The sequence below is a fragment of the Phalacrocorax carbo genome, chromosome 1 (assembly GCF_963921805.1).
Source record: "Phalacrocorax carbo chromosome 1, bPhaCar2.1, whole genome shotgun sequence".
NCBI classification, from domain to species: Eukaryota; Metazoa; Chordata; class Aves; order Suliformes; family Phalacrocoracidae; genus Phalacrocorax; species Phalacrocorax carbo.
Genome location: NC_087513.1, coordinates 215,779,828 through 215,795,128, shown reverse-complemented (window position 1 = coordinate 215,795,128; position 15,301 = coordinate 215,779,828). Strand labels below are relative to the sequence as shown.

Genomic DNA, 15,301 nt, shown 5'->3' with positions numbered 1-15,301 from the left:
TCCTTCCAATCAGTCCATCTCCTGCCTGGAGAGGGCTGTAGCAAAAGGGAAAAGGTCTCATACCTTGTGAGATTTGAAGTACTAAGCAAAGACAGGGAGGAGAGAGAAAGTTGGGTATGAAGACTAAAAAGCAAGAGCTGGAGAATGTGTTTGAGTGGAGTTTTGCACCAGGTGTTTATAGTCTTGGTTGTTAGATGGGGAGATAATGAAGCCTTTGGACAGGTTACAAAGTACTATGAGAGCTGACTGCACTGTGGAGTCCTGCGGACTGCTGCCAGCTCTCTCTTGGATTCACGAGTCTTAAATCCAGCAGAAGGATGAAAGCCTGATCCCTCTGCAGCCTCTTTAAGGTGGGGGAATTGAAGCCCAGGCGCCTTGATTCTGTTCCCAGTGTACGTAAGGTCTGGTAGGTCGACATCTGCTAGTCAAGTATATTGATTTTCTCACTTAAAGGCTTCAAATCCTTGCCATGCAAGGTACTTTCCCTTTATTATATCCCTCTGCAATATGAGACTCAACTCTTGGATGTACTTCTGGCAGTGAAGGTTGATTGCATCCTGGGCTGTAACAGCGCCAGCGCAGCCAGCAGCTTGAGGGATGTGAGTTTTCCCCTCTGCTGACACTTGAGAGACCACGTCTGCACAGTGGGTCTGGTTTGGGGCTCCCCAGAATCAGGCAGGCAATAACAGACTCCAGAATGGTTGGACCTGGAGCTTGGGACGTACCTGGAGAAGCTGAAAGACGAGGTTGTGCAGCAGGAGGAGGGGGATCTTACTGTTCTCTGCTGCTGTCTAAGGAGCGGCTGCAGAGGAGAAGGAGGAGCTGGGCAAGAGGCAATGGACACAAGCTGTATCAAGGGAAATTCCAGTCAGATAGCAGGAAAGCTTTTCCCCATGAGGGTGGTCAAACCCTGGAGCAGGACCCAGAAGAAGGTGGGAATTTCCACCCTTGGAGGCATTCAAACCTCTTGCTGGGACATTGCCCTGAGCAACCTGTCCTGAGCTGGCTCTGCTTTGAGCAGGAGTTTAGAGTAGAGCCTGCCCAGAGACACCTTGCTGCGTCAGTTATTTTATCTTTGAATGCTTATTGGGGTCTACATTTGATCTTTGACACTGTGATCAGAGCTAACAAGCTCAGAATCGACTGGGGTGGAAAATTGTTCACATTTCTAGCATGCAAATCACTGTTTTAAGGACTATGTGTTCACATACCATGAGTTATTAATGAAATTTTGTAACTTCACTGTAGGAACTGAAGTGTTTTACACATTGACAAAATGCTCCAGCTGGTATTTGTTCTTTTTTATCCTCAGTTCCTGGTTCTAATGGGTGCAGCTGAGAGATGGAGTCATCTTTCATCTTCAGAGATGATTTAATAACTTGCTTGAAGAAGATTTTTTGTTTGTTCGAATGAGGTCCAATTGGGTAATCCGGAAACGAAGAATCATGCCTTCAATTTTTCTTTTGTATTCACTGGATAAATGTTAGCTTGCCTCCTTTCCTCTCTAAGCTAATACTGATAAATGCCTGCAGGAAATTGATTCTTGAAAATGTCAGAAAATAGTGTAATGAAGACTCATTAGTAAACTCTGCATTGTATCTGGGAGTGAATTTAAACGACCTGAAAACACGCTTGAGTAACGGTGGTGTTCCAATTTGAGTCCAGCTCTTGTATTTGCTCTTGAGGTACAGCGGAATTATTTAGGACTATGTGGCCTTGATCCTTCAACAGAATCCATTCATCTGCTAAAGGCAGGTGCAGGTCTGGACCCGGTGGATATTTAGGGACACAAGGATGGTGTGTGCTGCAGGAAGATAAAAATGCGCCTCTGTCTTGCTGCATTTGCAGGTTTGAGGGCCTGTTTGTCTTGGATGTCTCTGTGAATGCTGTCTCAGCATGGAGATTTATGGTGCCTTGTAGGAAAATGATAAATATCTCATGGCAGGGAGATGGAGATGAGATTCACCTGCATGTTGCTTGGCTGCTCTGGTTAATATAGCTTAGCTCTTCTGAAAGCTCCGCATTTAATCTGGTAGGTGCTTTCTTCTGGGGTGAAGGCTTGAATTTAAAAGGAGTGATGGGGGAGGAGGAGCGTTTAGATGTATAGTTATGGAGCCAAGCACAGAGGAGGGATTCACGAAGACTTCTCCATAGCCCAAGGGAAGTCATTGGGTGTGTGGATATCTGATCTGTGTGGAGCTATGGAGGTACTAATGCAACTTTTTTGAAGTTACAATAAAAATGTACTTTGAACAACTTTGTACTTTGATCAATTGGGTAGTCCTAGTTGCTCCTGGATGATGTCTTTAGAATTGTAAGTAGATCTGATCAGAGCGCATTAAATCAACCAGTCTAACATAGCTGTTGTCTAGAGATCCTAGTGCTTCCAGGGCAGAACTGGTGTAGGATGGTTTTCATCAACCGTGGGTGTAACCTGTGATGGGGAGAAGACTGAAGCCAACAGAGCCAATGGACCCAAGGCTGAGTTGGGTGCAAATGAGATTGGTGGCTAGGGTTACACACCAGGCTGGCATTCAAGAGGCTGAGGCCTGTCCCTGTCACTTGCCTCTGTCCTCAGCATGTCACATCGCCACCCCAGACCTCTGGGTTTTCCCCTTTGACTTTTCCGTGCTGCCCAGTTTGCAGCTGCAGTTCCAGCAGCGTGCTTGAATTGGTGGAACTGGAGAAAGATGCCCACATTTGATATTTTCTTTTTTGCTCAGATCCACGTGGTGGTGGTCTCCATTTGCTGGTGCATGTCCTGACTGCTATATTCTGCCAGATTTTGGGAGGGCTCACTGTCTCTCTGGTTTCCTCTGGTCAGAAATTCCAGCCTGTAGCTGAGATGCCCTTCAGCAAGAAATTGCTTTAAAATTGTATATTTCCTATAAAAGGCTTCCATTTTTCACAACTGGAATTTTTCTGACCAAAAAAAAAAAAGGCAGGGGGTAGGAGGAAGACATTGTCAAAAAGCTTCTTCCTGCTCTAGTTTGATTTTTATTTACTTATTGAATTATTTTTAATGAATGAACAGGAGGTTTACTGTGTTCAGGAGACAGAGAATGGGTACTGTCCTCTATGAAGGCTGAAAGCCACAAATTCCCAGAGGCACTTTGACTTGAACAAAAGCCCTCTTCATGTGGGATGACCGGCAATTCCAGAAACCAGTCTGTCTCTCCGATTGCTCCCTCGTTTCTAGCTGGGAGAGGCTCATCTCCCACCTCGCACGGTTACACCATGGTCCTGGCTCAAATGGTGGTATTTGCAGAGGTGCTGGAGGGAGCAGAGTGAAAGTTGAGACTGTTTAGCACCTCTTGTAAACAAAGTTATTGTGAAAATCCTCTCCAGTCATGGGGACTGGAGGTGGACCGTGTTTCTATTAATGTTGATGGAAAGAGACCCGTGGGTTGGATGGCGGGGAGGTTTTAACACTATTTGTTGTAGGTGTTGAAACTGAGAAGGTGGTTTCAGAGGCTTTTTATATAGCCAACAAAGAGGGCCAACTTCCTCTACAGCAAATTTAGTGTTTAATTGAAACCCTTGCTTGGAGCAAGGCTCTGACTCTACATGGAGACCACTATAGCCTCACATATGCGTAGGTAATAATTCTTGTCCAGGGTAGCTATAGATAAATAAACTTGCTATTTTTAGTGTGGAGTGAATTCCTTCCACAGTTTTTCGGTAGCTGGTTATATTTATTAGAAACAGGCTTAATGTCTTTGATCGCAGAAACCTCTGACCAGAACAAGATCTTATCAGCAGGTGAAATGTAAAAGTAATTTTAACGAACTTGTTAGGTTGGATTACTCCGTACGATGTTTAGTATAACTCAACATTAATGTGGAGAAATGAGACAGTTGTTTTTATAGCTCTGGCTTGCACTGACTTTTTCCAGACATGGGACCATAGAGGACTCGGGTTTTGGATTTGGAGAGCCAACTGTTTTGAGAGGAAGGTTGAAAAATAAGTGTTTTAAAGGAGGAAGGGGATCTCTGAACAGTTTTGGCAGAATAAACCTCAGTTCTGCTCGAAGTAGCAATGAGACAAGGAGGGAATCCGCTCTGCCAGTAGCATTTAATGACAAGTGATTTCCTGGTGCAACATGAAATATAAACTAACAGCCAAGAGGAATGCAGAATTGAAAGGGAACTCAGTTTATCCCCTTTCCTGAAATAAAGAATCTAGCAATAAAAGATTTTTGGTTCCAAGCCAGAGCGCAGGGAAGCGAGCTGGAGTTATTCTATTGATTTTTAGTGGGCTCGTCTGATGCTTTTTGCTGCCCTTCAGCCTCCCGCTGTCACGCTGTCTTGCCAGTCGGTAGCAAACGCTGCCCATCTTTCCTGTCTTCGCTCTTCAGATGAAGGTTGGGTCTTTACATAGTGGTCTGTGGTGAAGGGCTTTCCTACCCACCCCCTGCTCTGCGGTTTAGTGTTTTTGGCTTCTCTTTGTAAATGTTAGTGATCTTTCTTGATTTGAGGCCCTCCAGGCTAAGAGAGCTTTAGATGTGAAGGGAATCAATAGTTGGAGTTTTTTTCTTTATTTTTTCTCTTATATTTTGCCATCTGAGCCCTTCTTCCGAAGAACTGTCTTCTCTTTTATTGAATTCTGTTAAAAAGACCGAGACACTTGTAGAATGGACTCACAATTGTGAATGCAGGTTTATTCTTCCCTTCTTTTAAGCTCCCTTAGGCTCTTTGTGAAGGGTTTTCATAGGGCGTTGTGAAGAAGAAAATTATGGTACCCAACTTGCTGCACTCGTCTGACTTCAACTTCTTCCACAAAACAGTATGTTGTTTCCTCTTATCTGGGTGGGGGCTTACTGTGAAGTTGTCAATGTTTGCTGGATTTTAGTCTTTTAAAGAAAGTACCTTCTAATAAGGGAAAGAAATCTGCTTTTCTGTGCATCTCCTCACTTCCAAGAAACCACAGCCTCACCTCTGTTTTTAAGACCATTTAGGTGACATCTTGTTCGCTGTGGTTTCAGCTGCTTTGGGGACCTACTGCCCCAGAGGGTTTGCTGTGAGGATCTGTGCAGTCCTCACAGTTGGATGTGAATCAAAAGGGGGGGATAGTGAAGAAACCGTCTGTTTCCATCTGTGAGCTGCCATGATTATCTATAGAGGTATAAACTGGGGCAAGTGTTACAGCAGTGGTATTTGACTTCCATCACCGGAAAGCTTCTAGGGATGCACAAGTTGGAAGCGACCCAACTTCACCCATGCTGACTGATTGCTGGACTGTTGGTTGCTGTGAGCTAATGCATGTAGGAATGGAGCCCTAATCCATCCAGCACTGGTATTTCCTCTTACCCATTCACAGTTCAAAGCAGGCTTCTCTCTTTTCCAGTTCATTTTGAAACTCTACATTGCTTCTGGGTGCCAGAGAGGATGCCGGAGGCGGTGGTTTGCTTTAGAGGGGCTCTTGCAGTTTTACCCCGAGGCCAAAGGCCAGGAGATATAGGTGCATCTCAAGGGTGCAAGTCCTGCTGCTCACTTGGGATGAGCTGACGGGGGTCTCCAGCAACCACTGCAGGTGGAGGAGGGCATTTCAGGACTGGTGTTGGCTGGGGTGACTCTAGCAACTTCAGTGAAGCAAAAAGTTTATGCTTTGCTTCATCCGCAGGCTGCCAGCAAATGAGCTGGCTCTAGCCTTGGCTTGTCTTGGCTTTAATAGAGCAGACCTCAAGCCAATGCAGCCTCCTTCTCCAGCTGGGTGCAAAGGAGGGGCGGGGGGGGGGGGCAGCTTAGCTCATTGCACAGGATTTTGGGGACCTTTGGGAATACACTTGGTGGTAAATATGCAACTGAATGTGGTCTCACAAGTTATACCCCTTTGTTTTGGCTGCATTACCCTAGACAGGGCTTGGGACATACTTTCTGATAGACTTGGCTTAGTTATAAAAATATTTAAACCTTAGGAAGAGGGGCAAGTGTAAATGCAGTTGTAGCCGCTTCTGTTCAATGGACTTTCACCCTGGGCAATCTAGATATTAAGATCTTAAGTGTTCCTTCTCTGTTCTGAGTCCAAATCGCACTCTTTACATCCCGATGCTGTGCTGATCTGCTTCTTGGGAAGATAATTGGCAATTTGATGATCTAAAGGCTTGATAAGGCTTCATCAAGTAAATTATTCAAATGGACATGGTTCTGCCCTCTCTAGAACAGCACAGCATTGAGTTGTGTTCACCCCATAATTCAGCAGGGAATAGCTGTGGCAGACAAATGTGCGTTAGCTCTGTGCGTGGCTAGTTTTGGCAGAGGATCACTTTCTCGTGGCAGCCAGGGTACCTCCCCTAAAGAAACTTTTTTTTAAAAAAGCACGGATTTGTTGGTTGGATTTCTTTGGTTTACAAATGGTACCACACTAAGAGATGTCTTCCAGCATATGTGTGATCTGCTAGAATGTAGAAATGAGTGAGAAATCTCATTGCTTCTAATATAGCAGGTTTAACTAAATTGAAACAGTCCCTGTAGGAGGGGTAGGTGGGAGTGTGTATGTAGATGAACTCATAATATCTCCTAAAGATCTTACAGGAAATAAAATAATCTTCCTGAGCCTCTCTGCTTTCCTGTATCACTGGTGCCAGGTGGTAAATAATGCTGTGACCTTCATCTGTGTTGGGGATTTGGCAGCAGAAGAGGCTGGCGCAGACTTCAGTTAACCAAAACTAATCCCCAAATTGGAAAAAAAATCTCTTTGTGCTCTGTGATATGAAGTTCAGGGCTGTTTTTATCAAGTTAGATTAAAACTTACAGCACAAGGGCAGGTAAAATGCATGAGCCAACTTTGCAGTTGGATCTCAAACTGGCTCTTTCTGTGGCAATTTCATTTAATCTGGGTGGGTGGGGATTTTTCCCCCCATCATCCCTTACTTTGGAGCTGGTTATGCTTCCAGCTGACATAGGGTGGGGATTGGGGACATACAAAATGCTGGAGAATGTGGATGAAGTGGTGGTGGGGTGGTTTTTTTGTGCTTTTTTAAGGATTCTGATTTAAAAGAATATCACTGGCAAACTGCAGCTTAGTAACATGTCTCAGTCTTCATTTGTGTTCTTTTGGGTATCTTCTGATTACGTCTGTAGATACTCTTGGAGTGAGAAATCTTACTCCCATTGCTAGAAGTGGCCCCACAATAGACCTGAGACCACAAGCGCAGTGGTATGTCTAAGATGCCCCTTTTCGAAAGGGCTTCTGCAGTGCCAAATCTTCAACCTGTGCCTGATCCTTTTAAATATTCTCCCTTCCCTTCAAAGTCACTTCTTTTACTTTCAGTGAGAGTCTCTCTACCCATCTTTGGGCTGTGGCCATCTCGGTGGGTGTGCTCTGCAAAGACCTAGTCCATGTTACTAGTGATAGAATGGGAGTAAAGGGCCTCAAGCCACATCAGGGGAGGTTTAGGTTGGATGTGAGGGAAAATGCCTTCCCTGCCAGAGGGGTCAGGCCCTGGCACAGGCTGCCCAGAGAGGTGGGGGAGTCACCGTCCCTGGGGGGGTTCAACCACCGTGTAGCCGTGGGACTTGGGGCCATGGTTTAGGAGGCCTGGGGGTGTTGGGTTGGGGGTTGGCCTTGATGCTCCGAGAGGTCTTTTCCAACCTTAGTGATTCTATGATTCTGTGTACCAGTTGGCTTTTTTGAGCTTAAACAAGCACATGGTATGTGTGCTGGAGGAAAAAAGACGACTCTTCATTTATTGCTTTCCTTTAAAATTAAATGTTGTTATGAGATTAATACTGCTTTGCACTGTCCTGCTAGACACCATGGCAACATTTGCATTAGCAAGTACTGTGGCCCAAGAGAAGCTGTTTGTGGAAAGAGATGGTGCTGAGATCCTAACAATCATGGTCCAAGCATTTTGAGGTGGTGGTGTGGTCACTTAGGACTAGCTCTAATCCGGTCCTATAGACTGAGTGCCCTTTGGTTGAGGTGCATTGGGTTCGCTCCTGCAGCATATCTGCTGGTTTAGCTTCACGCAAAGCCCTTTCTGGGTTCTGGTTCAGTCACTAAATCAGGACACAAAGGGTGAGCTCCTTCTGAAATGCATCCTGATAGGAATGAAGGTGCTAATACAGATGTGCTTGGTCGAGCTCGTTTGCAAGACAGCACTGAGTGCTGTGTGAGCTGCTAGCGTTTAAGCTTAGTGTGAGCGATTGGTAACTAGTGAGCATGTGCATCTTACTCCTGGGGGAAGAGGGAGAAACCGAAAGGGAAGGGTGGCGAAGGGAAGGCTTTCTAGAACAACTGCCAAAAATGTCAGTGCTGACATTCGTATAAAATCTTATGGACTGAAAACATGGATGTTCTTTCAAGCACCTTCAGATTTTCCAGTGGTTCTCCCTGAGTTTCTGTAGGTGAAATGGCACCATTTCCTCCACTAACTTGTGGCTGTGAGTGATTGGGATGACGTCACCTGAAGTCTTTATTTTTAGTAGTAGAGGCTTGAAGCTGTTGCACGTTGTGGATTTCACCTTGCTTTAAAGCATGTGGGAACTTGCAAAGTAGGGGCCTCTAAAGCTTTTCTGGTGAGGAGCTGTTGGAGGGAGGTTGTACAGGACCCAGGCTAAATTCAGTATATTGTACATGTAGGTCAGATTCGTGTAGGTTCAGATTCTGGTTCAGTTTGTGCGGAATAACATCAATGGTACTGAAATGTTCCCTGTTCTTCTGAAAGCCCACCAGAACTGTGCTTAACTTGCTGAAATATGTCAAATCTTGAAGAATTTGACTGGTTTTTCAGAAAGTCAGCCAGGCAAGTGTAGCTGGCAAGTGCATGATCAAGGACAGACCAAAAATAGCTTTTGGAGAGCTTGACACAAACTATGCTACTTTGCATGTAAATGAGGTGGGGGGAAAAAAACCCATATGTTATATATAAAAAAAACCTAAATATGTTCTGAAATGTTTTCCTTGGCTTGTTTATCAAATCAGTGTCACCCAGTGCATAAATACTGGCCAAGCTTATCCCACAATGACCTTTAAAGAGCTGGAGGTTTTTATCTTTTTGTAGCAATGTTGGTCCTCAGCACTTGAAATACTTAAAACCCCGCTTGCCTTGCAAAAACAAGGTGTCCAGTTAACGAATTCGGCAGCATTACTGATAGGTGTGAGGAGGTGTTAGACCCAAACGGAGAGAAAAAATACCAGCAAACAGTGGGGAAAGTGAGATTTGAAACCTTGGAGATCGCAGACAGTCATGTGGGAGAAAACAGTCGTAGCCTGCTGAAGGGGTTAGCAATCGCTTCCTCCTGGGGAATTTTGGTGGGAGGGGGAGTGAAGGTGTGAGTAGGTTTTGGTTTGGGTGTTTATATAATCCAGGTGTTCCATGGGTGGATTTTAATCTGAAACTTCTTGGTTGGAAGGGGTTGGCTCGGCTCTGCAGCGGTGGTTGGTGTGGAGCAGGTTCATCACGGAGAGATGTTGCGGCCTTGCTGCTGCTTTTGGGACTGGGTAAGGCGGCTGATGTCTGTGGGCACCAGAGCTGATGTAGAAGCTATGGCTGGCACCCTGCTGCCAAAGGTGGGGTGTTTTGTGGGGGGAAACCCCCGTTCCGGCCTCAGTGCTTTCCATCCCTGAGCTCACCTGTGCCTACAGGTGCAGACCTGTGCACGAGGTGGGGAGATGATAGTCTTTAAGCTCATGGCAGAGCAGTTTGGCCGTGTGGCTTTGAATGCACTCCATAGGTGTGCTGTAGAAGTCCCTTTGTATCACCTTCTGGTTCCTTTTGCCTCATTTATCCGGAACACAAAGCCCCGCATGGGAATTAGGCACCTGGTGCTACTAAGGTTTGATTGAAGCTGGATAACAAACTTGGGCTAGGTTGAAGAAAAGTTTTTAACCATAACCCCTGGCCAAGAATTGGGAATTTCTAGCAGAAAACATCATTGTTTGGCACAGCAAAAATTAAAATCATTCCAACCCTTTTTATTGCTTTGTTTTTCTTTTGGCATTTTTTTATGAGACGGAGTGTGCAAGGAAGAGCTGTATCACAAGACTGGTATCCAGGGTGATGCATGATGAAACATAGTCAGTACACAGTTAAGTAAATAGCTTTGGCTCTTAAGATGGAAAGGGAAGGCAAAGAATAGTAGTGATTCTTATATCACCAAACCAGTGTTTATATTGGTTACGTTGTTTTGCATAATTAAAAAGCCCTGAGAGAGTTCACTAGAGAAAGGGCATTTTCAAGAGAGATTAATGGTGCACTCAGGGTCCAGGAGGAAATTATAGTAGTAGAGTTGCTCGTACACGTTGTAATTTTCATCCCTTCTTGCTCATTCTGGGAAAAGAGGATTGATTTGAATATTTTCCATAATGAATTTATTTTGGTGTTTTGTTCCAAGCAGACTGGATGTCAGTTGAAATGGAAACATATGTGGACTCTTTAATGCCTGCAGAGTAAAACCAACAAGGAGCACATAGGAATGGTGCTGGTTAGGGACCGTTTTCTTGCAACGCTCTTCCCTTCATGGATGTCCTTGCGGTTTAGGATTTTACCCATGCTATTGGATTGGGCACTGAACAGCTGTTTTATGGCTTATTTTGGGGGGGGAGGAGGATGGAGTGAAATATTAATTGAAACATTCACCAAAACTGAATATTGGTGCAAATATCTTTCATCCGATGCTGGTGTGGTGTCTCTTCCTGCCATATTATTTGCAAAACACATACATAAGTGGTGGTGGTGGGACTAAATGTTGTGGGTGCGTGGTTTGGCTCTGCAGGATCTGAACGCCCTGGGGGAACGAGTAAGGGTTCATACGTCTGTGTAGTAGTAACATCCCTAGGCTGCTGTGTAGTCTTTGCCATGTGATAACTACTCAGTCATTTAGGCTGAACCCATGAGAGGGTAAGATGCCAAGTTCCATCTCTCACATGTGAATGGAAAAGTTAATTAAACAATTGCCTGAAAACAACACAAACAACCCGCTCCCCCAAAAAAGAACCCAACAAAACAAAAAATACCCAGCTCTGTATCCAGAAATGCTCCCTCGTCCCACATGCCCTGAGGGCTGGAGAAATGCTGTCCCAGCCCTACATAAGATGGATCTACATAAGTGTCCCCTCTGCCCAGAGCTGGGGACCAGCGTTGCATCTCCCACCTTCCCCAGGGGAGAAAGGTCTGGAATCTCCCCTTGGAGATGTCTAATTACTCCATCCAGTCTCTACAGCTTCTGGATGAGATGTGGGACAGGATGGGGCACTGGCCCTGAAAGGGGATAGTATTAACACTGACCTCTTTCCATCCACAGTGGGAGCGCCTCTGGTTCCTCATCCTCACCTCATCCTTCTTCCTGACCCTGGTCTGGTTTTACTTCTGGTGGGAAGTTCACAATGACTACAATGAAATCAACTGGTGAGTAGAGTTTCCCTGTCGTGGAGGGGCAAACCCTTAAAGAATTTGGCTGCCCTCATTACACCTCTAAGCTATTTGACACTGGGTTGGATGCTTTTGGGTCCTTCAGATGGACTTGTTAGTGACAGGAAAGGGAAAGAGAGGTGGGAAGTGAGACTGGAGGAGAGCTTCTGCTTGTCTTCACCGATAGATGTAATGTATCCTCACAACTCCGTTGTGTAGCTGTAACGGAGCTTGGGGTAGGTGTGCTCCCTGGTGAACAGCATGTGAAAACAAGGATGGTGCTGAAATAATTTAGAAGCTTTTTTTTTTTGGTGGTTTCTTGTTTGTTTGTTTCTATGGTTGGCTGGTTTTGGAAGTTGCTGAGCAATTTGGCTGCAACTTTCCACAAAACACAAATGACAAATTCAGCCTGAAGCAGACTATGGGCATGGAAAATTTTGCAAAGTTGGAAGGGGCTGAAAACAAGCATTCCAGTAGGATGTGCTGGGGAGTGTAGGGTGCTGCCAGCTCCCCCCAGTGCTGGAAATTATTCTCCCTTTTACTAACTCAGCAGCATCTTAAAAGATTTTGACAGTACCTTGGGCTCTCTTCTAACCAAACTGCTTTGACATCATCTTCTTGTCAAAGATAATATGTAAACTGTATCTTACAATGCAGTAGGTAGTTGATCCCTTAAATAAATCACCTGCTTTAGATGCTGAAGTTGTGTGATGGAGAGTGTTTACTAACTTAACGACGTGAGCTGCTTCCTCCCAGGAGTGTGGTTTGTCTCTTTGCTCAAACCCACACTCTGAGAACTGAAACAATCACTATTGCTCTTGATTATTTATAATAACATGAGAAAAAAAAAATGCCTTTTTTTTTCTAAAAGGTATTTTGGAACTCTTTCTTTCAGTTTATACCTTCAGTAAAGGATGTGAATGCTCCTAGTCTGCTCCAGTGCTAAGCCAGATCTGTCTTAGCTCAAAGTTGAGAAAGGGCTAAAAAAAATCAGGCAGAGATGAAGCAAAGCCTTGGGAACGCTGTGAATGGGCATTGCAGCCACGGCACTGCAAAGTTTTGGGTTCCCAAATATTTGTGCAGGAATGGGAGGAGATATGCATGTCTGCTGTGGCTCCAAAAGGTATTTGGGCTTTAAAATGCCCACACGTGTCACCTGCAGCCCAAAGACCCTTCCCCTGCCATGCAACCGGGTGTGCACAGGGTGCTAGAAGTACTTCTGGATTGACAGCACTGGAAAAGCAAACCCTCTTGTGCACATCAGTCATGGGAGAGGCTCTCTGGATGCAAAACAGCAAGGCTACATCTGTTTGAGCGTTGCCATTCAGCGCTGAAAATGGGTCAGCGCTTTGTATGTGCTGTAACCCCAATTAGATCCCTGCTCCACGCACTGGCACCAAAGGTTGAGGACAACAGCAGGGTTTCTGAAAAACAGCCTGAAATGCTGTATAAAGGCTGGGAAAGAGGATGATAATGTGGGGCAAAGTTTTAATTACAGCCATACCGGGTCCAGGTAGAGAGGAAACAACTTCCACTGGGTCTGTTCAGGCTGAGCCTGACCCTCTTCCCTCCCAGCGCAGATGCATGGGCTCCATTAAAACAGAATAGTTTTCAGCTATATGGGGTGTAAAGGAGATAGAAGCACCATTTTGGACCTGACAGAGCTGTGAACCTGTTGCTGATGAGTTTCAGTGGGGTCCTGGCTCTTAGATACCCCACCTTTGCTGTTCCTCAATAGCTATTGCTTTCGGGTTGTATTTTTGTGGACAATGTTTCTTCGATACTTGTTCCTGTTGCCCTCCTCTCTGCTCCACTGATTTGTCTGCAAGCCATGGCCCCTCTCAGCCTAGAGGAAGGTCTTTTTGGGGCAAACACCATCTCTGTACAGGACCTAGCACACCAAGCTAGTGGCATGGGCTCCCTGGAGGCACTGGGATAAAGAATTGCTGTTCCATTGGTGTGATGAGCTGCTAAGCTTGTTCCTGCCCTCCAAAGCTCATCCTTGTGAGCTCTCCTTCCTCACTTCATGTGCAGGCAACTACACTGAACTTCTTTGACCTGTCCCACCACAGCAGGTGAAGAAAGACTGCAGGCATCTGTCAAAGGAAGACTATGTCTAGCACATGACCAGGTTGACTGAAGTCTTCAAGCCCCAAGGCTGAAGACTTCCTCCCTCTGGGACTTGTTCCAGCACTGTACCACCCTCTGTGAGAATATTTTCCAAGCCAAACCTTGAAGGGCTGTTTCCCCTTGTGACAGTGTCTGTCACTTCTGTAGAGTTTGATTTTGTCACCTTCATAACTGTCAGACAGCATAGGCAGCAATTAGATCATCTCATAGCTTATTCTCTGTGAGACTAAACGAGCCCAGCTACCTCAAGCTTTCCTAGTAAGCTGTGTTCCCCAGGTGCTTCACCATCCTGGTTTGGTAGTTCTGCATTGGACCCCCTACACATCCTCCTTGAGCTGGGAGGCCCAAACCAGGGCATGGTGGTGCTGGTACCACCCCGCCAGTGCTGAGCAGAAGGGAAAGCAACTTCCCTTGGTCTGCTGGTGACGCTTCTCTTAATGCCACCCAGTAAGTGACTTATTCTCGGTGGAGGTACCCTCATCGAGTTGGCTCATTCAGCCTCATGTCCTCCATAACCCCAGGTCCTTCTTGGCAGGGTTATTAGCATGCTCATGTAAAGCCTCATTATTCTAGTTGAAACCACAATGCGTTGCAATACGGATTCTCTGTGTTCTTTTGGTTAAAATGGTACTTGAAACTTGAATTCATTAGGATATTCTTCGTTTCTTAACCCAGATGTGCGGGACATTGCTAAATGCTGCTGAGCAGCTGCCAGGGGTGACTTAAGAGGTAGCAGAAACCTACAGATGAACATGGCAAACCCTGCCTGTGGTTCAGACAGCATGTTTTGGGTCCAGCACTGGATGAACTTATCTCTGTAAAACCAAGCGGACCTAATTAAATTCTGGCAGTGATAGGGTTTACCTACATAAATGTGGGTATTTGGCCTTTAAACTTGTAAAGACTTAAGAAAAAAATTATAGCTCAGCATGTATCGCTTGCAGGCTTTTAACTTTTTATTGTGAGGCTGGATATGCAGTGAGGTTCTTGCCAGTGAAAGGGCTTTGTGCCTCTTAAATTTAAGTAATTTCTTCTTTTTTTAATTTATTGCTTTGGGCATTTCCCTCTTTGGTGTCTACGCTTAATTGCATTATACTTCAGATCTCCAGGGAGCAAGCTATATACTGCAACAAGAAAGCTCAGCGTTGGTTAATGAAGGATGTGGGAGATGTTGTAATATGTGAACCTGGCTGTGTTCCCTCTGGAGCAGGACTACAAATGCAAGTCTGTGTAGCAAGTTTTTTCCTCCTTAGTTCTGGAGAAGGCTCATCTGGTTCATAACAACCATGGAAACAGCATTTTAAAACAGTCGTTTGTACATCAAGTGAAGACCTGACGCTTTCAGAGGGACACTTGAGGGGATATCAGAGCAAAAACTTAACTGTACTGAAGCTTTTAGTGGTGACATAAGCAAAGACTTCAGAGGAGCCCTCCCATCCTTTCCCTGGCATTTCTGGCCAGGAAAGGTAGTTGACTGAGTCTATCTTGTGTCTTGCTGTGGCTTTGCCGTAATGTGCTTTAATGAATCTCAAATCCAACTCTAGGACAGTTTTCCTGGGAAACAGATTGCTATTTAAATGCCAGTGTGACATTTGAGACCCACAGCTGGGTGTAAGGGACAGTGCCTTTTGTTGTGCTGCTGGTGCGAATGATGGTCTGCTTCACCTGGTGCTCTTCTTCATAAAGCTTTTGATGCCCATTGGCTTCATGAAAGCAATGAGGAGAGGCAGGATGCTGAGCTGAATCTGCTCTCTGAAATACAGGGTTGGAAAACCTGATAACTGAGAGTGAGGAGGATACCTGGGTAAATAAAGGAGA

At 45.3% G+C, this 15,301-nt stretch overlaps 1 protein-coding gene across 2 annotated transcripts in view; it reads left to right on the top strand.

The window, feature by feature from the left end:
- The window catches only part of GDPD5 (glycerophosphodiester phosphodiesterase domain containing 5), a 177,293-nt gene that overhangs the window by 115,144 nt on the left and 46,848 nt on the right, over nucleotides 1-15,301 (top strand). For both annotated transcript variants that reach the window (XM_064441542.1, XM_064441543.1), the window contains exon 3: nucleotides 11,247-11,350. In XM_064441542.1, coding sequence (XP_064297612.1) covers nucleotides 11,247-11,350 — 104 coding nt within the window. The remainder of the gene's footprint in view (nucleotides 1-11,246; nucleotides 11,351-15,301) is intronic.